The 25937-nt window shown below is 37.3% G+C and overlaps 1 protein-coding gene and 1 long non-coding RNA gene across 3 annotated transcripts in view; one reads left to right on the top strand and one right to left on the bottom strand.

Moving 5' to 3' along the window:
- Window positions 1-22497, top strand: part of LOC145542927 (uncharacterized) — a 90994-nt gene extending 68497 nt beyond the window's left edge. The window contains exon 5 of the long non-coding RNA XR_014080271.1: window positions 20831-22497. This is a non-coding gene — a long non-coding RNA (uncharacterized LOC145542927). The remainder of the gene's footprint in view (window positions 1-20830) is intronic.
- PLA2R1 (phospholipase A2 receptor 1) overlaps window positions 1-25937 on the bottom strand; it is a 126995-nt gene that overhangs the window by 17017 nt on the left and 84041 nt on the right. For both annotated transcript variants that reach the window (XM_081582807.1, XM_081582808.1), the window contains 6 exons: window positions 24136-24268; window positions 23526-23561; window positions 22723-22880; window positions 11049-11113; window positions 10667-10773; window positions 8846-8985 (listed from right to left, as the gene is read on the bottom strand). In XM_081582807.1, coding sequence (XP_081438933.1) covers window positions 8846-8985; window positions 10667-10773; window positions 11049-11113; window positions 22723-22880; window positions 23526-23561; window positions 24136-24268 — 639 coding nt within the window. The remainder of the gene's footprint in view (window positions 1-8845; window positions 8986-10666; window positions 10774-11048; window positions 11114-22722; window positions 22881-23525; window positions 23562-24135; window positions 24269-25937) is intronic.

Below are 25937 nucleotides of genomic sequence, written 5' to 3'. Positions count from 1 at the left end.
CTCCTTAAAAAGCAGAGACTAAATGTTGCTCCTTTTTGAACATCACAACTAAGACGGTCTTCAATAAATATTTATGGAACAAGATAAAAGCCAATAGACCCTGAAATGATTGTGAAGTGACATTCTGATTCTAGATTTAGTCCAGTGGTTCTCAAACAAGACCATTTTGCTCCTCAGATTATATTTTGATAATGTCTGGAAACATTTTGGTTGTCACGGTTCAGACAGGGTTGCAGGGAGGGAGGGAGCATTGCTATCGACAGCTAATGAGTAGAGACCAGGGATGCTGCTAAACATTCCATAATGCATTGGTCAGTGTCCTACATCAAGGAATTAATTATCCAGACCCTAATGTCAATACTGCTCAGGTAATTCTTTTCTGAACATGTCACCCTTTAAACCCTTCAGGGATTTTCCACTGTTCTTAGGACAAAAACCAGAAACCCTGATCTAGCATGAAGTTGAGTTGCCAACCAAGACAAGAAGTACATTTTCACTTTTTCTCATCCTCTTTACCTGTTTGCTTCACAAAGAAATGGAACTGGCTTTAAAGGATTTAAATTTTATAACAACTATCCTTTTATCTATTTCCTTTCATTCTGCCTCTTTCCTCTAATTATGAATTCCAAAGAGTGGCACATACTAATTATTAGGAAGTCTTATCATTTAATGCGAATTCACCTTGTGTTCAGATAGTCACACTAATGAACCATTCATAAATACCAGTGAACCTCACTAGTTCATTTAGCTCAATAAATCTCTCCAGAAAACACACACACATACCCTCCCCCTTTCCACCCAGCCTCACCACTGCCCTGTTTGCCTCAGCCAACTGAGGCTTGACTAGCTTGACTATGGGAGTGTAGCCTCCCATTACCACAGCTTCATTGTATCTAAAAATATAACATGTTTACTAACATACTTTGAATTGTGTCATTAATAATTAAAGCAAAGTAGCAAGATGAAGTACAACACCCTTAATTTTAAACTGTTTATTTACTTACAGCTTTGCAAAATGTGATCAAGTTTAATGAATCTCTGATTATTGCTGTGAAGTAAGGATACCTTATGTATTCTAAATGAGTTTTGCATATAAAACTCTTTTTTTGGTCTCCAAGTCATTGCCAGCTCAAAATGTGAAAATGGAATTCATGATCTTTCTCCCAAATTTGGTCCTTTTTCAGTGTTCTTACTGATGTTGAATAGCATAGTCAGTAATGCATTTACGTAAGTCTGAAACCTGAGATCTTCTGACTCTTCAGTCACCTCCATCACCCCTTCAGTACTACCATCTGGACATCCCATTTCTGAGTCCTTCACCGTCTCCTATTCCTACTGCCCCACCATGATCTTAGCCCCAGGGACTTACCTCTTGTCTGGACTGTTGCAATATCCTCCTAACGGCTCTTACTTTCCTCACCCTTGCCTTTCTTGGGTCTAGTTTTGGTACTGCAGCCTGAATGTGTGTGTGCTCAGTCACTCAGCCGTGTCAGGTGCTTTGGGCACTGCAGCCTGAATGATTCTTTTTCCCTGATCATGTCCCTCTTTGGTTAAAACGCTTTGGGGTTTCTCACTGCTCTTAGGATAAAACCAGGAACTCTAACACAATATCACCCTTGCCTACTTCTTTTGTCTCACTTTCTACATTCTAGTTCTCTATGCTTCTTGTATTTTCTTCAATATATCACATTCCTTCTCACCACAGGTCTTTAGCACATGTTGTTTCTCTTACTTTTGATGCTTCCTGCCCTTCTGACTGCCTCAGGTTAGGTCTTCCTGTTGTATACTTTTATGGAACTATCTAACTCTCCATCACTTATGCCAAAGTTGTAAATTAGAGTTATTTTCCTGATTGATTTATTAATGTTTTGTCCCCTCTAGCCTATAAGCTCTAAAAGAGAAGGGACTATATTTGTTTCCCCTCACCACTGAGTTGCCAATATGCAACACAATTAAATGGAATGAATGAAAAAAGTGCTAAGAATTTGAATAATTTAAAAGAGGAGAGCATTTTCTTTAAAGGAAGAACTATGCTATGCGTGAAATGAAACATTGGCTAATCTAAAACTAGATGGTACAAAACACTGGCTAATCTAAAACTAGATGGCCTTGAATATTCATTGGAAGGACTGATGCTGAAACTGAAACTCCAATACTTTGGCCCTCTGATGCGAAGAACCGACTCATTGGAAAAGACCCTGATGTTGGGAAAGGTTGAAGGTGGGAAAAGTAGGGGATGACAGAGGATGAGATGGTTGGATGGCATCACCAACTTGATGGACATGAGTTTGAGTTAGGTCCAGGAGTTGGTGATGGACAGGGAAGCCTGGCATGCTGCAGTCCATGGGGTCGCAAAGAGTCGGACACAACTGAGCGACTGAAGTGAACTGAACTGAGCTGAGATGGTACAAAGCAGCCATCACCACTAAATCTTTGAATAAAACATATAAGTAGAAGCACAATAGTTAATCTGATACACACATACACACAAAGAATGTCTTCCTCTTATACACAGCTCTGTTGTGTCAAATTTCTTACATAACTCACTCTTCCTTGGATAATCCCTGGTCAAGCCTCTTTTACATCATCAAACATGAAGAAAATAATGTATGAGACATGAGAAAAGCCACAACTTCTGCTATCTCAGTTTTGAAACTCTTAACAGTAAATAGTCAACCAGGCAGGATTTTTTTTTTCCTTAGAAATGACCAATAAGAATTAGTCCTAGGAACTGACAAGCAAGAAGCAAAGTTTAGTGAAACATATTGATGTTTATTTAGAACTCTGAAGTGAGTAATGTCTGTCATTGCTGTCTCCCAGTTTTCCTTCTGTAGCTTTTTTTGTCAGTCAGAACTATCCCCACTGGGCTTTCCACTCCTCTCAACCATTAATTCTCCTATTTCCAGCTTTTGTAATGATCTTATAAACCCACTTATTCTAAAGTGGAGGTGACAGATGAGGCAACCTCAGAAATATTTTCCATAAAAACGTAAAGGGAAGTGTTAAGGCAAAGGAATAAGACTCTAGTGGTGGGATTTTAGCCATTAATATGCAGGGTAGGGCACTGTGGGTGGGAAGACACACCTGGGGACCCTGAAATCTTATCCTGTAACAGGCCACTTCCCATGAAGACTGCTGTGACCATATGCTTAGTAATCAAATCCTTTGAATGGTTCCAAGACTCAATTGTACAACTGTTGCTTTGCTGGGCAAATTTGGCTGCACATTAGAATAACCAAGGGAGCTTTTCAAAAATGCTAATGCCTGGATCCATGCAGATCAATTAAATCAGAGTCTTTAGGATGTCACCTGCACCTTGATATTTTTAGAAAGCTTACTCGGTGATTCTAAGTATTTAATCAGAGCTGCTACTGCTGCTAAGTCGCGTCAGTCGTGTCCAACTCTGTGCGACCCCATAGACAGCAGCCCACCAGGCTCTGCCGTCCCTGGGATTCTCCAGGCAAGAATACTGGAGTGGGTTGCCATTTCCTTCTCCAATGCATGAAAGGGAAAAGTGAAAGTGGAGTCTCTCAGTTGTGTCTGACTCTGCGCGACCCCATGGACTGTAGCCTACCAAGCTCCTCTGTCCATGGGATTTTCCAGGCAAGAGTACTGGAGTGGGGTGCCATTGCCTTAATCAGAGCTATAAACCACTAATCTAGCTTTAGTTATCAATAAAGATTAAAAGTAGCCCCTGAGCTACACAAGGGTGTTTTAATCCTGCTCCATATTTAGCCTCAGAAAGCCCTTCTCCCCTCATGACTGTGTCTGTGCTTTACTCATGCACCTTCCTATTCTTTCAAAGGAAGCATTCAGTTACTCTTTTTGCCCTAGGTCTGCAGCACCATTACTGTACCTACCTATGTGTGTATATATTCCTCATGTTTACACTCAAGGAAACATGGAATAGAGCTAATCTGTGTAGATAAGAAAGTTTAGGAAAAGGACAATGGCCAAAAACTACCATTGTAAGCTTCTAAGAGTTATTTCAGTAATGCCAAGTATATGATTTGTTATGATTTGCCTTAAAATATTCTTTATTTATACATGGGAGGAATTATGATTAGTAGCTAGAAGAGTTTTGCTCACGCTTTGGAACTGCCCACTCTCTGGATCAAAAATGTGACTGTGAGGCAAGAAAGGCATTCCTTTGTGGTAGTTCCCTTCAGAGCACTCTACGATGTACTTGTTTTAATAGTTGTAAAAAAGTTTCAGGTATAAGAATTAACTAAAAATGGAATAAAACCTAAATATAAAAGCTAAAACTATAAAGCTTTTAGAAGAAAACATAAAGTAAATATTTGTGACCTTGGATTTAGCAACATATCCTTAGATATGACACCAACAGTGTGAGCAACAGAAGAAAAATTAGATAAATTGGACTTCATTAAAATTAAAAACTTGTATACATCAAAGGACATTATCAATAAAGTGAAAAGACAATCTAAAGAATGAGAGAAAATACCTACAAAACATATATCTGATAAGGGTTTTATATCTAGATTATATAAAGACCTCCTACAACTCAATAACGAAAAGACAACCCAAATAAAAAGTGGTCAAAGGAGTTGAACAGACATTTTTCTTTCTTTTTTTTTTTTCATTTCCTTCATCTCTTTATTTATTTATTTTTTTAATTTATTTATTTTAGTTGGGGGCTAACCACTTTACAATATTGTAATAGTTTTTGCCATACATTGACATGAATCAGCCATGGGTCTACATGTGTTCCCCTGCCTGGACCCCCCATCCACCGCCCCCCCCATCCCATCCCTCTGGGCCATCCCACTGCCCCGGCCCTGAGCATTTGTCTCATGCATCCAACATGGAATGGTGTTCTGTTTCACATATGGTAATATACATGTTTCAATGCTATTCTCCCAGAACGTCCCACCCTCACCTTCTCCCTCAGAGTCCATAAGACTGTTCTATGCATCTGTGTCTCTTATTCTGTCTCGCATATAGGGTTATCGTTACCATCTTTCAAATTCCATATATATGCATTAGTATACTGTATTGGTGTTTTTCTTTCTGGCTTACTTCACTCTGTATAATGGGCTCCAGTTTCATCCATCTCAGTAGAACCGATTCAAATGTATTTTTTTTTAATGGCTGAGTAATATTCCATTGTGTATATGTACCACAGCTTCCTTATCCATTCGTCTGCTGATGGACATCTAGGTTGCTTCCATGTCCTGGCTATTGTAAACAGTGCTGCGATGAACATTGGGGTACACGCGTCTCTTTCAATTCTGGTTTCCTCGGTGTGTATGCCCAGCAGTGGGATTGCTGGGTCATATGGCAGTTCTATTCCCAGTTTTTTAAGGAATCTCCACACTGTTCTCCATAGTGGCTGTACTACTTTGCATTCCCACCAACAGTGTAAGAGGGTTCCCTTTTCTCCACACCCTCTCCAGCATTTATTGCTTGTAGACTTTTGGATAGCAGCCATTCTGACTGGTGTGAAATGATACCTCATTGTGGTTTTGATTTGCATTTCTCTAATAATGAGTGATGTTGAGCATCTTTTCGTGTGTTTGTTAGCCATCTGTATGTCTTCTTTGGAGAAATGTCTGAACAGACATTTTTCAAACACAATATACAAATGGTCAATAAACACATGAGAAGATGCCCAACATCATTAGTCATGAGGGAAGTGCAAATCAAAACGACAATGAGATAACACTAGACTAGTATTGGCAGTAGTCAAAAACATGGGTAATAACAAGTATTTTCAAGGATGTGGAAAAATTGCTAGCATACACTATTGGCAGAATTATAAAATGTTTCAACCATGGTGAAAAATAGTTTACTGGTTCTTCAAAAAGTTAAACACAGAATTAGTATATTATGTAGCAATTCCACTCCTAGGTATATACCTCAAAGAAGTGAAAACAGGGATTCCAGTAGATACTTGTGTATGCCAATGTTCATAGCAGATTTATTCATAATGGTTAAAAAGTAGAAATAACTGAAGTCCATCAACAGATGAATAGATAAACAAAATGTGGCATGGAATATTAAGTCATAAAAGGAATGAAGTTCTGATGCATGCTATAACATGGGTGAACCTTGAAAGCATTATGCTAAGTTATATAAGCCTGCCACAAAAGGGCAAATGTTGCATGAGTTGATTTATCTGAATTATCTAGAATAGGCAAACTCATAGAGATGGAAAATAGATTAGAGCTTACCATGGGCTGGAGGGGACTTCCGTAGTGACTCAGATGGTAAAGAATCTGCCTATAAGGTGGGAGACCCAGGTTTGATCCCTGGGTCAGGAAGATCATCTGGAAAAGGGCATGACAACCCACTCCAGTATTCTTGCCTGGAGAATTCCATAGACAGAGGAGCCTAGTGGGCTGCAATCCATGGGGTCACAAAGAGTTGGACACAACTGAGTGTCTAACACTTTCTTTCACTTTATGGGCTAGAGGGGATAGGGAATTGAGAGGTATTGCTTAGCCAGTTACAGAGTTTCTATCTGGGATGATAATAAACTTTGGAAACAGAAGTGATGGCTGAACAACATTGTGGATGTAATTAATGTCATGAACCATACATGTAAAAATGGCTTAAATAGCATATTTTATGTTATATATTTTACCACAATAAAATAACCTAAAAAACTGTCAAAGGTTTTAATAAAAAACTTAGGAATACTCAAGTCCTATTGAATATTTGGTATTTTGTCATATTGAAATGTGTACGTAATTTACAACTGGTAGAAATATTTTATAGTTTGAAAAATAAGCAGACTGAAAGTTTCAATTAATTTTTAAAGATATTTATTTATTCATATATTTGGCTGTACTGGGTCTTAGTTGCGGCATGTGGGATCTAGTTCCCAACCAGGGATCAAACCCAGGCCCTCTGCGCTGGGAATGTGGAGTCAGCCGCTGGACCATCAGGGAAGTCTCTCGACTATTAAAAGCAGTATATCTCAATACTATATAACAGTTTAGAGAACGACTATATTATTTTAGAAAATATCTCACACTGCCACTGGACTGATTGTGTCACAGAGCTAAGGTGATTTGGTAATTCTTAAGAACTTATTTGAAGTGGCAGCTGTAGGAAAGGGACAATACTCAGGGCCAGAAAATCTGAGGTTGATTCTCAGCCTGAGACTTATTTGCTGTAAGTTTCAAAAAAAAAAAAAAACTACACAATGTTAATAGCCTCAGTCTTCTCATATGTAAGATGGTATAATTGTTCTGTGTATTTTAAAAATTCAATAAAACAAGATATACACACACACATACATATATGTATGTATATATGTAATTGCCAGCAGAAACAGCTACAAGGTGAGAGAAACTCAAATGTCCATTGATGGATAAGTGGAAAAACAAAATGTGTTATGTTACATATAATGGAATATTATTCAGTCTTCAAGAGGAAGGAAATTCTGACACTTGCTACAATATGGGTGAGCCTGGAGGACACTGTTCTAAGTGAAATAAGCCAGTTAAAAAAGGAGAAGTACTATATGATTCCACTCACGTGTGGTATCTGAAGCTGTCAAATTAATAAAGACAAAGTAAAGTAGTGGTTGCCAGGGGCTGTGAAGAGGGAGAATGAGAGGCTGTTGTTTACTGGATTTAGAGTTTCAGTTTTACAAGATGAAAAAGGTCTGCAGAGTCATTGCACAGCAATGTGCATATGGTGGTGGTTTAAATCGCTAAGTCGTGTCTGATTCTTGCGACCCCATGGACTGTAGCCCGCCAGGCTTCTCTGTCCATGGGATTTTCCAGGCAAGAATACTGGAGTGGATTGCCATTTCCTTCTCCAGGGGATCTTCCCGACCCAGGAATTGAACCCAGGTCTCCTGAATTGCAGGCAGATTCTTTACCGACTGAGCTATGAGGGAAGCATATACTTAACACTAAAAATTATTAAGATGGTAAATTCTATGTTATGTGAATTTTACCACAATTAAAAATATCAGTCCCAAATATGTACGTGCTCAGTAAATATGTATTAAATACAAATGACCTCATAACAATGAGAGGAAGATCGCAAGGGAGAGAATGCCCTGCCAATGTAACTAAACATATAGACTGAAAATTGCCCATGCTGGAGGAACAATTTCATATTAGTATGTGAAATTATGACACAGTTTGAGCTTTTTAATTATCAAAGAGTTAAACATTTATAATTTGAGATGCATTTTAATTACTTCCACCTAAGGCCTATAAAGTTATTTTATTTTGAAACAAGGAGTGGAGGCGAAGTTTCAGCCTTAATTGGAGACAGTATCAGAAATAATAAATCTGGCTTACAATATCCCCACTGGCCACTTACAAAAATAAAAAAAAATTTGATTCTGCATGGAAGCACCAGCTTTATGAGGCTCAAGACAAAGTTGACTGAGCTATGTTATTAGTTGTTCAATTCACAAGGTGTATAGAGCTTTATATGGGCTCCAGGCAGAAAGACACAAAAGAAGAAAACAGTCTGGGCCCTCTGGAGTTGACAGCTCATTTGGGAACATGGCCTAGATACACACACACACACACACACACACACACACACACACGTGCATGCACGCACATCACACCTAAATGAAATAGTCATACAGCATAATAAATGACAATGTCAGTAGCAAAACTGAGTATACAAATGAAGGGTGGTGTCAAAGCTACTTTTGACAAAACCTTCTTATTTCAAGAGATCTGTCCCTAAATAGAAAACTTCTCAAATCCCTTGAAAATCGTGACAAAAAAATTCCAGGTCCAATGGACAACTTATGGTTTTTCAAAGCCAGGCCCACTTTTGATTACATTCTAAAATTAACATCTATAAAAGAGAAACAAAAGCAACTTTTTGAAAACAAGTTTACCTTATAGTCAAAATATAACCATCCTTTGGGACATGTTCCATGTTGTTTTGGAATATCTTTCTTTTTTTCTATGACCCAAACCTTTTTTCGCTTACAGATGCTAGGCATAGAAATTGAACACTCTTCACTAGCCCAGAGACCTGGGGGAGAAAATGGTTAGAAATGATAGGAAATAATGGTGACTCTGTAGGAATTCTGTAATGGTCAATTTTTTTATGACTGCTTTGGTTTACCATACTTTTTTAAATCTGGAAATTGAACTATATTTAACTACTAACTATAGAGTTCTCTGTGACAAGAGCTAACTGGGCAAAATGCCAAATCAGTAATTCTAATGTAAGAATGAAGAAATTTTGCAAATGCAAGAAAAATGTAAACAAATATTGGAAATGAAATTACAACACTGTTGAAAGTTTTAAGAACATTTGACTTGTTTAACAAAGGATATTTTTGTAGAGTAATATTTTTGTTTTACTAAGAGTGCAAGCTTTAATCAGTTGTTGCCATTTGAGACTGGGGCCCTGCTATTTCCAGATCTCCTAATTTTTAATAAAAGCCAGAAAATATGAATTTTTGAAAGATTAAGATAAATAAATATTCTTTGTTTCAAAGTATTCCACTTCAAGGTAAAAAGAGAAAAAAGATTCTAAAATAATAGATGATCATTTCTACTCTAATTCTTAAAAATATAATAATTTAGAAAAAATTTTTAGAAAAAATAACTCAGGAACTTCCAAGGAAGAAGCACTTTTCAACACTGACCCTTGAACAAAACACACACTTTTAGAGACATGCCCTCAGGAAGCTGTATCCCAAAGTCCTCAGTCTCTTAGAAAATAATTAGAAAATCTTTATTTTCAGAGTAAAGGTTATAGAATGTATTTCATTAGTATTCAAGTCATAAGTTCCAGAATAGGACAAGGATGCATGTAAACTGCAAGGGAAGATTCTGTTTTCTAGTGTGAGGGGTATGAGCCAAAAAGATATTGGCATTTTGAAGGAGGGGCTGGAATGCTATTTTCAATTCAGATTAGCTGCTATTCTTCCAGAATCACAGCCTTTCTGTAGGCTGTTGTGACACCTGCTGGCAAAGCGAGCTGATTAACAACATGGGTTTTCCTCTCCTTTCTCAGCAGTTGCCCTTAAGCCAGAGATCGCTTTCCATATTTTTACTTCTCCTGACTTGGGAGGATCTGTTAGGAACATATTACCTTTTATTGGATAGAAAGCGGAATGGATATGAGTGGACAATCAACCCCAATAACACTGCACTGATGCATAGAATAAAAAAACCCCATCTTAGACATACATATACCTCTAAATCCAACTGACAGAGAGTTGGTGTTCTAAGGCAAGCAGCAATTAAGGCCAAATGTTTTAAAAAAAAAAAAAAGACACTGAATTCAAGGAAAATTTTTCTTAAATGGAAAAAAATTTCAGAGGTTAAAGTTCTGGCCAATTATACACTGGATACTACAAAGAGATTTTTTAAAACAGGCCCATATTGAAATTTCATAGAGAATAGTATTAGGCAAGTTTTTGACCGATTTCAGTGGGCACATTTTTGGTAGTTTTGGTTCAAGATGAAAGACTTATCTAGATGTAAATTATTTTCAAGAACATGAATGCATGGAACAAGCTATAGGAAACTTAAAACTTAAGACTGATGAAATTAAACACAGTTTAATTAAACACAGGCAGTTGAAAAGCAAAATAACCAAACAGAACCTTCTCACTGAATTCATGCAATTAAAAGGAGACTTCAAGTCTTCTGAAAACTATGTTTGCATTATAAACCCCAAAATGGATTAATAAAATAACCTGTTATGGATGAAATGAAGCCACACCTCTGGCTCTCATTAAGGCCCATAGATCTTTCTTTTCCTTTGTCCCAGTTCTGATATATTACCGGTGATCCATCTCTCCAACTGCAGGAAAATTAAGAAATTAAAGGTCTTCTCTCATTCTGCACATTCAGTCTCTACAACACCATTTTTGGAGTTCTGGGGTATGGACTGGAGGCATAATTATTTTATTAAATTAAAATAATACTCATGTCTTTAGTTAAGGAAATGAAAATTTATAAGTTAAAGATAATATTTGAAAGCTATTCAACAAATTAACCACTAAGATCTCGTCCAATCACTCTGCAAATAAAAAACCTGTCAAACAGGGTTAAATGCAAATTAATCTAGGTCCATACCGAAATTCATCATTGGCTCTTTCTTCTCGAAGTCCAATCCACCAATTTACACCATACTTTGATAGCTATTTAAAAAAGAGAGAGAGAATGTCAGCATTTATCTACTTGTTTTCCCTTTACACTATTAAGATTAATGGGGTTGCTTTTAATAGCTTTCTATTCTTCAGTGTTTTACCCAATTATTTCAAGAAGAGTACACTAAGGCCTAGTATCTTGAGAAAACCTGAAACTTCATTATTCTAAACTACTCCCTCCTCATCATAGAAGAAAATTGGAATCAAATATTTAAAATAATTTTAGTTTCATACATACCTTTGTTAACAATGTTTCTTATATATGTGAAAATAGATGTTCTAACTCTCATAGTAGGGATTTATAAAGTAATATTGTAAAGTGAAATAGAATGTGAATTCCTTTTTAAACTAAAAGTTTAGTGACTTATTCTCTCAATGATTTATGAAAATTTACTGCAAAACCACACTACTTGAAAAACAATTCGAGGCATAAAGACCTCAATAGTAAAAAGAACTTGTATTTTAGGCATTAGTCTGATTGTCAGTATTAGCACTCTCCCCCATTCAAATGGAAACTACAGTATAGGACAAAAGAATACTGCAGTATTTCCAGTGTTTGACAACTAGAAAATTATCCTTTCTATATTTTATTAATTTATGCCATTATTTATCACACAGATCTCAGTACAATAAAGAATAAACTTGAAACATCATAGACATGCATGTGCATACACACATTAGACCAGATGTAATATTGGACTTATGACCCAAGAAATTGAAATTCCCTCTTCAACTATAAAGGAAGAAGAGGCATTAAGAATTTCTCTAAGGCCTCGAAATCAATATTCTTTATTGTGTGTGTGCTGTGTGTGAAATGTAACTTAATTTTTTATGCTAAAGACCTGTTAATTTGAAGGCATTATACATTTAAATTTTCACTTTGATTTCTTCTGTAAAGACTTGGAGATGCATTTTTCCATGTGAATTTCAAGTCATCATGCAACAGAACCTAATAGCTCTCTAACATTCTAATTTATACACAAGTATTTTTACTCCTTAACCAGTGTGGCTGTCTGCCATATCAGCAATTTGTGAATAATGCAAGATGGAGCAACTGTAATTTTGGCTCCCTGAGGTGTTGTTTCATAGACATGTTCTTACATGCTGAATTTAGGCTCCTATTGTCAGCCTTTGGAATGGGTCCATGGAGACTGGCTGTGAACTCAGTGGGAAAACCACAACCATTTCATTCAATCTAAAGAGGTCTCGTGTGCAACAACAGTGGAAATCATGGTCTGATTGTTCATTGCCCCAATTAAGCATCTCTAAAGAAAAATTACAACTGCCGCATCTTAAGTGGCATATTTATTACCACCTCAATTATAGCATGGTAATCCTCCACATGGTACATCACAACCTGTTGTGACATGGGACAGAACTTCGTAGGTCAAGTTAGAAGACGCCCAGAGTGAAAAATCCAATGTGAAAAATAGATGTGAATTTCAGTTTAGGTGTAAAACCACAACAATAAAAGATACTAGTATTCTTTTGTATAAAAAATGTGATACAACCATGGACTTCATAATATCAATTATGTTTTGTTACAAGCATTCATTATAGATAGCATCATATGGGAAGAACACTTATGATACACAAATAACCCACAGTAATATCCAATATACTAATCTACAAAGCAATATAAGGGAGAGCAATCTGTTATCTCTTAAAATGTTTCCATAAAAATAGCAAAACCAAATTATTTTAAGGATTTAAAACACCAGATTTTGGGAGATGACTAATAGATTTGATATATTTTTGTTAGAAATTTTTTGAAATAAAATTGAAAAAATAAGAGTTAATTACAATTTTGAAATGCAAATATTTATTGCACAACACAGCATAACAATATTAGTTCTTGTCAACCAACTTGTAAAATGCTCATTGTTTTTATTTTTTTGGCATTGATCTGACCAAAAAGATGACTCAAAAAATTTGTTCTCAAAAGTTCCCTCTGATCATGCCTTGTGGTCTTCTGTTAGTCAAAGAGGAAATTATGCCTCATCACTTTTCCAAGATGGAAACATTCTATTAAAAAAATTCTTCAGACTTTTAAAAAACTGCATCCAGCTTTCTTTTTCAATAATTAGTTCTTCTACTCCCCAAAAGAATGATATTTTTGTCTTTCGTATTTCTGAGTTACTATTCCTTGTAGAGAAGCTATACAATACCTATGTAACTTTAAAAATATTTAATTACTTCTATTCTTCCTGCAATTATAGGATAGGTATGCCACAAAAATGAGTGGTATGACTGCTACATGTTTAGTGCCTCATCAAAAACTTCTGGACCGACCTAAGAAATGTAGGTCACCATAAATACTACCACTATCTTGAACAAAAATTGTCTAATAGCTACAAATTATGCAGGAGGAAGAACTGCTTTAGAAATATACAGCATTCTTTTCTCTAAATTGATACCCATTCCCTTTGGCTCCCTTGCCCCATTTGTGTCTCCCCATCCTTTTCTCTCTAATAACTTCCTTCTGTAGCACACTGTGGTGTTGGATCAGTCAGCCACTCACCTGTAATACTGAAAGAACATTCTGTATCAACATGGTCATAGGCTGGGTAACACTTTTACCATCCAAGACACCACAGGGTTTGTCCGGTTTGGGATCACTAGATCTAATCCTCAACTCTAGATCATGGCACTGGCTATGCCTTCTTAAATAGCTAAGCCCATGGGGTTTTTCTATTCCATTCCATGAGAGGTATTAACTCTGCCATTCCCATTGGCTTCCCAACCACCAAAGACTGAGAGTGAATTAAGGAAAAAGTGAAGAGAGAAGAGTACAGAGGTTCTCCAAAGGCCTAAGCTCTGCTGGAAGGATCAAAGAAGTCCTTCACTGATCATGTCTGAGACAGAGCTGGCAGCTATCATTTGGGGAGGGATTTTATATTATTTTATTTTTAATTAATTAAAAAATTGAGATATAGTTCATTTACAATATTATATTAGTTTCATGTGTATAACATAGCGATTCAAAATTTTTTACAGATTATACTCCACTAAATTTATTATAAAATAATGGCTATATTTCCCTGTGATGTATAATATATCCTTGAAGCTTATTTATTTTATACATAGTAGGTTATACTTCTTAATCCTCTACCCTTATCTTGCCCCTCCCCTTTTTTTCTCCCCACTGATCAACACTAGTTCATTTTCTGTATCTATGAGTTTGTTTCTGTTTTGTTATATTCATCATCTGTTTTATTTTTTACATTCCACATGTAAGTGATAACACACAGTATTTATCTTTCTCTGACTTACTTCATGAAGCACAATACCCTCTTGGTCCATACATGCTGTTGCAAATGGCAAAGTTTCATTCTTTTTATGACTAATATTCCACTGTATATATATGACACAACTTTATCCATTTATCTGTTGATGGACACTTAGATTATTTTCCTATCTTGGCTACTGACAAAACGTGGTCCACTGGAGAAGGGAATGGCAAACCACATCAGTATTCTTGACTTGAGAATCCCATGAAAAATATAAAAAGGCAAAAAGATATGACACTGAAAGAACTCCCCAGGTTGGTAGGTGCCCAATATGCTACTGGAGAAGGGCTCAGTAAAGAATGAAGAGGCTGAGCCAAAGCAAAAACAACACCCAGTTGTGGATGTGATTGATGACAGAAGTAAAGTCCAGTGCTATAAAGAACAATATTGCATAGGAACCTGGAATGTTAGGTCCATGAATCAAGGTAAAGTGGAAGTGGTCAAACAGGAGATGGCAAGAGTGAACATCAATATTTTAGGAATCAGTGAACTAAAATGGACTGGAATGGGCAAATTTAATTCAGATGACCATTACATCTACTACTGTGGGCACGAATCCCTTGGAAGAAATGTAGGAGGCCTCATAGTCAACAAAAGAGTCCAAAATGCAGTACTTAGGTGCAATCTCAAAAATGACAGAATGATCTCTTGTTTGTTTCCAAGGCAAACCATTCAATATCACAGTAATCTAAGTCTATGCCCCAATCACTGATGCCAAAGAAGCTAAAGGTGAATGGTTCTATGAAGACCTACAAGACATTGTAGAACCAACACCAGAAAAAGATGTCCTTTTCATCATAGGGGACTGGAATGCAAAAGTACATGTCAAAAGATACCTGGAGTAATAAGCTAGTTTGGCCTTGGAGTACAAAATGAAGCATGGCAAAGACTAACAGAATTTTGCCAAGAGAACACAGTGGTCATAGCAAATACCCTCTTCCAGCAACACAAGAGAAGACTTTACACATGATCATCACCAGATTGGTCAATACCAAAGTCAGATTGATTATCTGCTTTGCAGCCAAAGATGGAGAAGCTATATATAGTCAGCAAAAACAAGACAGGGAGCTGACTGTGGCTCAGAACATGAACTCCTTATTGCCAAATTCAGACTTAAGTTGAAGAAAGTAGGGAAAACTACTAGACCATTCAGGTATGACCTAAATCAAATCCCTTATGATTATACACTGGAAGTGACAAATAGATTCAAGGGATTAGATCTGATAGAGTGACTGAAGAACTACAGATGGAGGTTCATAACATTGTATAGGAGGCTGTGATCAAAACGATCCCCAAGAAAAAGAAATGCAAAAAGGCAAAAAGGTTGTCTGAGGAGGCCTTACAAATAGCTGGGAAAAGAAGAGAATTAAAGCGCCAAGAAGAAAAGGAAAGATATACCCATTTGAATGCAGAGTTCCAAAGAATAGCAAGGAGAGGTAAGAAAGCCTTCCTAGGTGATCAGTGGAAAGAAACAGAGGAAAATAATAGAATGAAAAAGAATAAAGATCTCCTCAAGAAAATTAGAGATACCAGGAAAACATTTCATACAAAGATAGGCACAGTAAAAGACAGAAATTGTATGGACCTAACAGAAGCTGAAGATATTAAGAAGAGGTGGCAAGAATACACAGGAGAACTAACAAGGGCAGAAATAAATGCAAAAGAAACAAAAGAGACCATAGCAAAAATCAACAAAGCCAAAAGCTGGTTCTTTGAGAAGATAAATAAAATTGACACGCCATTAGCCAGACTCATCAAGAAACAAAGGGAGAAGAATCAAATCAACAAAATTAGAAATGAAAATGGAGAGATCACAACAGACAACACAGAAATACAAAGGATCATAAGAGACTACTATCAGCAACTATATGCCAATAAAGTGGACAACTTGGAAGAAATGGACAAATTCTTAGAAAAGTACGACTTCCCAAAACTGAACCAGGAAGAAATAGAAAATCTCAACAGACCCATCACAAGCACAGAAATTGAAACTGTAATCAGAAATCTTCCAGCACACAAAAGCCCAGGCTTCACAGGTGAATTCTACCAAAAATTTAGAGAAGAGCTAACACCTATCCTACTCAAACTCTTCCAGAAAATTGCAGAGGAAGGTAAACTTCCAAACTCATTCTGCGAGGCCACCATCACCCTAATACCAAAACCTGACAAAGATGCTACAAATAAAGAAAACTACAGGCCAATATCACTGATGAACATAGATGCAAAAATCCTTAACAAAATCCTAGCAAACAGAATCCAACAACATATTAAAAAGATCATACATCATGACCAAGTGGGCTTTATCCCAGGGATGCAAGGATTCTTCAATATCCACAAATCAATCAATGTAATACACCACATAAACAAATTGAAAAATAAAAACCATATGATTATTTCAATAGATGCAGAGAAAGGCTTTGACAACATTCAACATCCATTTATGATAAAAACCCTCCAAAAAGTAGGAATAGAAGGAACATACCTCAACATAATAAAAGCTATATATGACAAACCCACGGCAGACATTATCCTAAATGGTGAAAAACTGAAAGCATTTCCCCTAAAATCAGGAACAAGACAAGGGTGCCCACTCTCACCACTACTATTCAACATAGTTTTGGAAGTTTTGGCCACAGCGATCAGAGCAGAAAAAGAAATAAAAGGAATCCAGATTGGAAAAGAAGAAGTAAAACTCTCACTGTTTGCAGATGACATGATCCTCTACATAGAAAACCCTAAAGACTCTACCAGAAAATTATTAGAGCTAATCAATGAATATAGTAAAGTTGCAGGATATAAAATTAACACACAGAAATCCCTTGCATTCCTATACACTAACAACGAGAAAACAGAAAAAGAAATTAAGGAAACAATTCCATTCACCATTGCAACGAAAAGAATAAAATACTTAGGAATATATCAACCTAAGGAAACAAAAGACCTATATACAGAAAACTATAAAACACTGGTGAAAGACATCAAAGGGGACACAAATAGATGGAGAAATATACCGTGTTCATGGATCGGAAGAATCAATATAGTGAAAATGAGTATACTACCCAAAGCAATCTATAGATTCAATGCAATCCTAACAAGCTTCCAACGGTATTCTTCAGAGAACTAGAACAAATAATTTCACAATTTGTATGGAAATATAAAAAACCTCGAATAGCCAAAGCAATCTTGAGAAAGAAGAATAGAACTGGAGGAATCAACCTGCCTGACTTCAGGCTCTACTACAAAGCCACAGTCATCAAGACAGTATGGTACTGGCACAAGGACAGAAATATAGATCAATGGAACAAAATAGAAAGCCCAGAGATAAATCCAGGCAACTATGGACACTTTATCTTTGACAAAGGAGGCAAGAATATACAATGGAGAAAAGACAATCTCTTTAACAAGTGGTGCTGGGAAAACTGGTCAACCACTTGTAAAAGAATGAAACTAGAACACTTTCTAACACCATACACAAAAATAAACTCAAAATGGATTAAAGATCTAAATGTAAGACCAGAAACTATAAAACTCCTAGAGGCAAACATAGGCAAAACACTCTCCGACATAAACCACAGCAGGATCCTCTATGACCCACCTCCCAGAATATTGGAAATAAAAGCAAAAATAAACAAATGAGACCGAATTAAAATTAAAAGCTTTTGCACAACAAAAGAAACTATAACCAAGGTGAAAAGACAGCCTTCGGAATGGGAGAAAATAGTAGCAAACAAAGCAATGGACAAACAATTAATCTCAAAAATATACAAGCAACTCCTGCAGCTCAATTCCAGAAAAATAAATGACCCAATCAAAAAGTGAGCCAAAGAGCTAAGCAGACACTTCTCCAAAGAAGACATACAGATGGCTAACAAACACATGAAAAGATGCTCAACATCACTCATTATCAGAGAAATGCAAATCAAAACCACAATGAGGTACATTTCACGCCCGTCAGAATGGCTGCTATCCAAAAGACTACAAGCAATAAATGCTGGAGAGGGTGTGGAGAAAAGGGAACCCTCTTACACTGTTGGTGGGAATGTAAACTAGTACAGCCACTATGGAGAACAGTGTGGAGATTCCTCAAAAAACTGGAAATAGAACTGCCATATGACCCAGCAATCCCACTGCTGGGCATACACACTGAGGAAACCAGAATTGAAAGAGACACATGTACCCCAATGTTCATCACAGCACTGTTTATAATAGCCAGGACATGGAAGCAGCCTAGATGCCCATCAGCAGATGAATGGATAAGGAAGCTGTGGTACATATACACAATGGAATATTACTCAGCCATTAAAAAGAATACATTCAAATCAGTTCTAATGAGGTGGATGAAACTGGAGCTTATTATAAAGAGTGAAGTAAGCCAGAAAGAAAAACACCAGTACAGTATACTAACACATATATATGGTATTTAGTCAATCGGTAAAGATAACCTTGTATGTGAGACATCAAAAGAGACACAGATAAATAGAACAGTATTATGGACTATATGGGAGAGGGCAAGGGCAAGATGATATGGGAGAATGGCACTGAAGCATGTAAATTATCATATGTGAAACGAATCGCCAGTCCAGGTTCAACACATGATACAGGGTGCTCAGGGCTGGTGCACTGGGATGATCTGGAGGGATGGGATGGGGAGGGAGGTGGAAGGGGGGTTCTGGAAGGGGAAAACATGTACACCCATGGTGGATTCATTTCAATATATGGCAAAACAAATACAATATTTTAAAGTTAAAAAATAGAAAATAAACTAATTTAAAAAAAAAAAGAACTAACAAAAAAGATCTTAATGACCCAGATAACTATGATGCTGTGATCACTCACCTAGAGCCAGACATCTGGAGTGTGAGGTCAAGTGGGCCTTTGGAAGCATCACTATGAACAAAGCTAGTGGAGGTGATGGAATTCCAGCTGAGCTATTTCAAATCCTAAAAGATGATACTGTTAAAGTGCTGCACTCAATACGCCAGCAAATTTGGAAAACTCAGCAGCAGTGGCCACAGGACAGGAAAAGTCAGCTTTCATTCCAATTACAAAGAAAGGCAATGCCAAAGAATGTTCAAGCTACCGCAAAATTGCGCTCATCTCACACACTAGCAAAGTAATGCTCAAAATTCTCCAAGCCAGGCTTCAACAGTATGTGAACTGAGAACTTCCAGATGTTCAAGCTGGATTTAGAAAAGGCAGAGCAACCAGAGTTCAAATTGCCAACATCCACTGGATCATAGAAAAAGCAAGAGAATTCCAGAAAAACATCTACTTCTGCTTCATTGACTACGCTAAAGCTTTTGACTGGATCACAACAAACTGTAGAAAATTCTAAAAGAGATGGGAATACCAGACCACCTGACCTGCCTCCTGAGAAATCTGTATGCAGGTCAAGAAGCAACAGTTAGAACTGGACATGGAACAACGGACTGGTTCCAAATTGGGAAAAGGGTACGTCAAGGTTGTATATTGTCACCTTGCTTATTTAACTTCTATGCAGAGTACATCATAAGAAATGCCAGGCTGGATGAACCACAACCTGGAATCAAGATTGCCGGGACAAATATCAATAACCTCATATATGCAGATGACACCACCCTTGTGGCAGAGAGCAAAGAGGAACAAAAGAACCTCTTGATGAAAGTGAAAGAGGAGAGTGAAAAAGCTGGCTTAAAATTCAACATTCACAAAACTAGATCATGGCATCCAATCCCATCACTTCATGGCAAATAGATGGGAAAACAATAGGAGCAGTGATAGACTTTATTTTCTTGGGCTCCAAAATCACTGCAGATGGTGACTGCAGCCATGAAATTAAAAGATGCTTGCTCCTTGGAAGAAGAGCTATGACCAACCTAGACAGCACATTAAAAAGCAGTGATATTTACTTTGCCCCCAAAGGTCCATCTAGTCAAGGCTATGGTTTTTCCAGTAGTCATGTATGGATGTGAGAGTTGGTCCATAAAGAAAGCTGAGCACCGAAGAATTGATGCTTTTGACCTGTGGTGTTGGAGAAGACTCTTTGAGAGTCCCTTGGACTGCAAGGAGACCCAACCAGTCAATCCTAAAGGAAATCAATCCCAGATATTCATTGGAAGGACTGATGCTGAAGCTGAAACTCCAATACTTTGGCCACCTGTTGTGAAGAACTGACTCATCTGAAAAGACCCTGATGATGGGACAGATTGAAGGCAGGAGGAGAAGGGGATGACAGAGGATGAGATGGTTGGATAGCATCAACAACTCAATGGACATGAGTTTGAGCAAGCTCTGGTAGTTGGTGATGGACAGGAAAGCCTGGCGTGCTGCAGGCTATGGGGTAGCAAAGAGTCGGACAGGACCGAGCAACTGAACTGAACTGACTGATGAACATTGGGGTGCATGTATCTTTTAAAATTAGTGTATTTATGTTTTTCAGATATATACCTAGGAGTGGAATTGCTGGATTCTTCGAGGAAGCTTTGTGCTGTTTTCCATAGTGGCTGCACCAATTTACATTCTCAGCAACAATATACAAGTGCTGTCTTTCGGAGGATGGATTGTTTTAATGTAACGCATATGCTGTTCTACTGCCCACAGCGGTTTTTGAAAATGACCTTGTGAGTCAGATGACTTGGGTTCACTTCCAAATTCCACTACCCAGCTGCTGTGTAACAAAGTTGTTTCACCACTTTAGAGTCTTAGCTTCCTCAACTGTAAAATCTGCTGATGACAGACTTCCCACAGAGAGTCCTTAGAAAGATTGAATGCCATTAAACATTAGTGTTTCGCAGTACTTGACACTGTTACAGTAAGTATTGGCCAATTATCACTTCCTCTTGGGATGTGCCCTTTGCATGTTGATAGATTGGTTTTTAGCCATTCATGTGGTCTCTTATTACTGCCACTTGGGGCAAGGAGTCTGCCTCTGCCGTCTAGCTAAAGAAACAAATGTATTTTCTGAGGTCGTGATATATAACTGCTTGATACTTAATGTTCTGGTTTTGACTTGAGTGTTCCATTTGTAGGAGATGAAGAGTAGTAATACAATGCATGAACCGATATAGGGAATATCCTGTTCTCCTGGTTGATCTGCCACTGTGTCTCTGCGGGGCAGTGCAGTCGTCACCTAACCCCTCTGGTTCCTGGCTTTTCCGTCAAAACTCAGTAGTGGACCCAACCTGCATCCTCCTCAATGTATCAAAGAGAATTACAGAGACAGGAAAGCCCTATGAGATGTGAGGGAAGACATTTCTCTTATAAGTCAATGATGCTTTAACATAGAATTTCATTTTGACAGTTACTTACAAACATATGAAAATATGATAGAGCAATAAAGGATTCCTGGAGACCATGAAATAATGTTAAATTATGGAAAAAGAAAAAAAAGCTCTCTCTTACCTTTAACAGTTTCCTAGGGAAAATGAAGAATGAGGTTGTTCCTCCCTGGTGCCCCTTGGTAATTTGTACTGACTGCTCTCTTTTCTCTTACTACATCGTGTTATTTCCAACTTTTTAAAGACACTGACTGTATCTCATTTTTGTGTCCTTGACATTTTTGTGTCCTTGACAAATACCACAGGGCCTGAGACAAAGCTAATGCTCAATAAATGCTTGCTGAAGAAATACACTGAAAACCTGACACTATTCCTTGGTAGTCTATTTCATATTTAACAGATTTTGCATGCTCCTTTCTAATTAGCCTAGCTTCTCAAAGCATTAAGTCCAGTCTTTATCTGAAGTTGAAATGTAGAACCACTCCTTATCATTTTCTGTATAGAGTCTAAAAAATATTGTACTCTTATAAGTAAAATTTGGAATTTTAAAACAGCATGCATCTCCTAGTAGTCCTTGTCCCTCATCAGTGCTTTATCTTCCTGCATGCATCTATCCACTTATCTTTTTCTAAAATTCTATGTAGTTCTATTTACTTGTATTGCTTGCAGTCTTCCTTCCTAGACTATACTATAAGCTCCAGGTGGGCAAGGATTTTGGTCTATTGTAAGCACTGATAAAACCTCAGTCCCTAGAATAGTAGATTTAGAATAAATATGCATTGTATGTCGGAATGAACCTCACAAAACAATAAAATGCTACTCACTCGTCCTTGTTGCTAAAAGAGCATGAGAAGTGAAATAACTGATGAGCATAGTAAACCTGTGTTTCCATTATTTTCTCTAAATCTTTGTAACAGGAAGAAAAACAATTCTTAAAAATCTAAGACTTTCAATGAAACAAATTAATGTCTGAAGTCTTTTGAAAACAAAATCCCTCAAGGACTGAAGAAGGAGTTAAGCTTTGAGTTTCTCATAGTTAATTGAATTTAAGTACCGCTCTTATTTTGCTGTGGATGAATTCTTGTTCATGTGCAGAATGAATAGTGAGAATATCACTGCGCAGCCAGCCACAGACAAACTCAAAGGAGGACCATTCCGAGGCAGAAATATGAAAAAGGTACTCTGCATCCTGATAAAAGAGCCAGGGTGCATCTGAAAGAGAAATAAGCAATGGAAGTGATACAACAATTATTGAGCAATGTAATGCAAACTTAAATAGGGTGTGCTATGATTGACCTCACATGTGTGATTTAGTCACTCAACATTAAGAAAATATGTGTGAATACACCTACTCCTACACATACATAAGTATACAGTTTACTTATTTTCACAGGTCTCTTTCATATATGAAACATGTATATTCCAAAGTCTGGGCTAGATGCATATTTTAAAATCATGTGCCATAAAAATGGAGTTAAGCTATGATATTAGTCTTTAGTAATATTTAATGACATTTTTATTTAAAAAAATATGTGTGTATTTATTTGGCTGCACTGAGTCTTAGTTGTGGCATGCGGGATCTCCCATCTTTGTTGTGGCATGCAGGATCATTAGTTAGTTGCGGCATGTGGAATCTAGCTCCCTGACCAGGGATGAAACCAGGGCCTCTTGTATTGGGAGAGTCGAGTCTTATTCACTGGACCACAAAAGAAGTCCCTAGTTTGATTATTTATTAATGGTTAATTTGAACAAATTAGTTCTCAATTGACACAAGAAAAGAGTAACTCCATTGGTGCTATGTAATAACAGAGTAACGGTATAAAGCAGCAAAGTTAGAAATTAAGGAATACTTCTTACCATACTGATACCAGGGTGGAACCTTGGGTCTCACATCTGTAAAGTAAAAGCAAGCCAGTGTGAGTGATGTTTATTTACAGATGTACTATCTCTGAATTACTTCAGGCCTAAACACAATATTTTGGACTTTGCTTTTTAAAAGATTATTGAGAACCAGATGTTGTTTGGAAAGTGATCAGTTCTCCTACTTGAAGAAGAGGCTCAAGAGAGACCTCTGGTTAAAGAAAAAAGGTTGTGAACACTTATTGAGAGCCTTTTGTGTGTCACACACTGTGCTGGTGCTTTCACTCACTCATCTGGTAAGTAATTTTGTTTGTTTGTAATGTCACAGTGACATTTATTCCAGGTTGTACTTGCAAAATACAATACTCCACATCATGGGTGGTTAATCTTCATTTCCCAGGAACTTAGCATACTACACTGGTGTCATTTTTTCTCATTCCACCATGATATACACTTTTTGCTAAAATGGTGCAATCTGGTTCATCATGAAGGTTGTTAGTACTGTGGTCCGGGCTGCTTAAATTTTAGACCTCTGTAACTGTTGCCTTGGGAAAATGCTATAGATGATTAGAAAGCAAACAAATAGTAAAGATCTTAATATTTTTACCTCTTGGAATTTTGCATATCCATTCACGTTTGGAACCACAGTATGAGGGTAGCAATGTTTTATTTGCCTTATAAACAGCACAATTTCTTGCATCTTCTCCAAAATAAGAATTGTCTAAAAATGAAGAGACAACCTGCAGCAGATGAAGTTCATTATTCCTTAATACTGATTCTCTGCAAAAGGTTTCAAATGATCAAAAAGGCATCCCTGTAGAAAATCACAATAGACTTCTGGAGGAAGCAAGTTATGATGCCAGTTAAAGGTGGTTCCACATTTGTGAAAAGCAAGCTAATGAAAACTTTAGCATTTTTTCTTGAAGATTCTTTTTCTGTTTTTTTAAAAAGAGGCATGCTACTCCTTTCTCCAGAAGGAATAAGTCAGATGAACTTGCACTGTTTTCTCACTTAAGGTTAGACTAGCTCTGGGATCCTGGGTAAACTTTTTAGTGGCTCAAGAATCTTTCAGAATTGAATCTCATCTTTGATGTAGATTCTTTTGCTTTTAGTCTCTAATACTAACTTCTAAGTCAACCCTAGCTTTAATCAAGAAACTATCTATTTCTATGAATGATCACACAACAGGACTACTGACTAGAGATTCAAACTTCTCAATGATTTAATGACTACTTGACAGAAATGTGGACAGACCATGAGTAAGACTCATGTAAAAATCTGAAAAAAAGAGGGTTTTGAAACAATTTATGCTTCCCTGGTAGCTTAGGGGTAAAGAATCTGCCTGCAATGCATGAGACACAGGTTCAACTCCTGGGTTGGGAAGATCCCCTGGAGAAGGAAATGGCAACCCACTCCAGTATTCTTGCCTGGGAAATCCCATGGACAGAGGAGCCTGGCAGGCTATATAGTCCATGAGGTTGCAATAGTTGGACATGACTTATCTACTAAACCACCACCACATACTCACTTTCAAATATGTACAAAGTCATGCAATAATTCATCTAACTTATATATATATAAAGCTCAGATTCAGAGAATGGCATGAGTTTGATATTTATTCTATCCAGAGGGAAGTGGTGAGGGACTCAGTCCACTGCTTCATGGCTTTATCTCATTGATTCTGAACCAAATGGTCTATGCCTCTCCTATTACTAATAAGTTTGTTTGTTTTACTAAAAGACGTTGTCGACCTCCATGCACCACATTTTATTTTCCAAGCGCCATATTGACGTTAACCATCCAACTGTGCTATGTGGTGGCTGCCATTAATGGGGCAGGTCAACCCTGCTTTATGCCCCTTTCACTCTCTGGGCCTTGGCTTCTTCATCAGCAGAATAGATGGGTAAGGGTAGGTCATCTCCAAGATCTCTTCATGACCTCTGGTCCTGATGCCCTTTTCATAGAAGCAGTATTGGCATGGTATTGTTTTTTTTTTTTTCAACTAGCACACTCATTATTTTTATTCACTCTTAAGCATATAGTTTTTCTGCAAACCATTTCCTTGCTGCAGGTTTGAGCACCATCTACGTATCAGATCTAAAGATCCCTTTTCTCTTTTGATCTTTACTATGTCAAAGTTTGGCTGCTGCTATTTCGCCAATGAGGAGACTTTATGACATCGTGGCTTTGGAGGCAGACAACCTGTATACAAATGCTGTCTCTCTTATGTATTATTTTAGGCAAACTACTTAATCATTTTAATACCCACTATGTTGAATCACTGTAATGATGAAAAGAGATCATGCAGGGTTGCACTCAGCTCAGTGCTCAGAACTTAACTGGGGCTCAATGAATAGGAGCTGTATTAAATGCTCACTGCAGGCTGTTGCTAACCTCAGTTCACTGGTG

This window comes from Giraffa tippelskirchi, chromosome 3, assembly GCF_054371585.1.
Source record: "Giraffa tippelskirchi isolate mGirTip1 chromosome 3, T2T-mGirTip1v1.2.pri, whole genome shotgun sequence".
Lineage (NCBI taxonomy): Eukaryota > Metazoa > Chordata > Mammalia > Artiodactyla > Giraffidae > Giraffa > Giraffa tippelskirchi.
The sequence above is the reverse complement of the archived record's forward strand: the minus strand, read 5'-3'. Positions and strand labels throughout refer to the sequence as shown.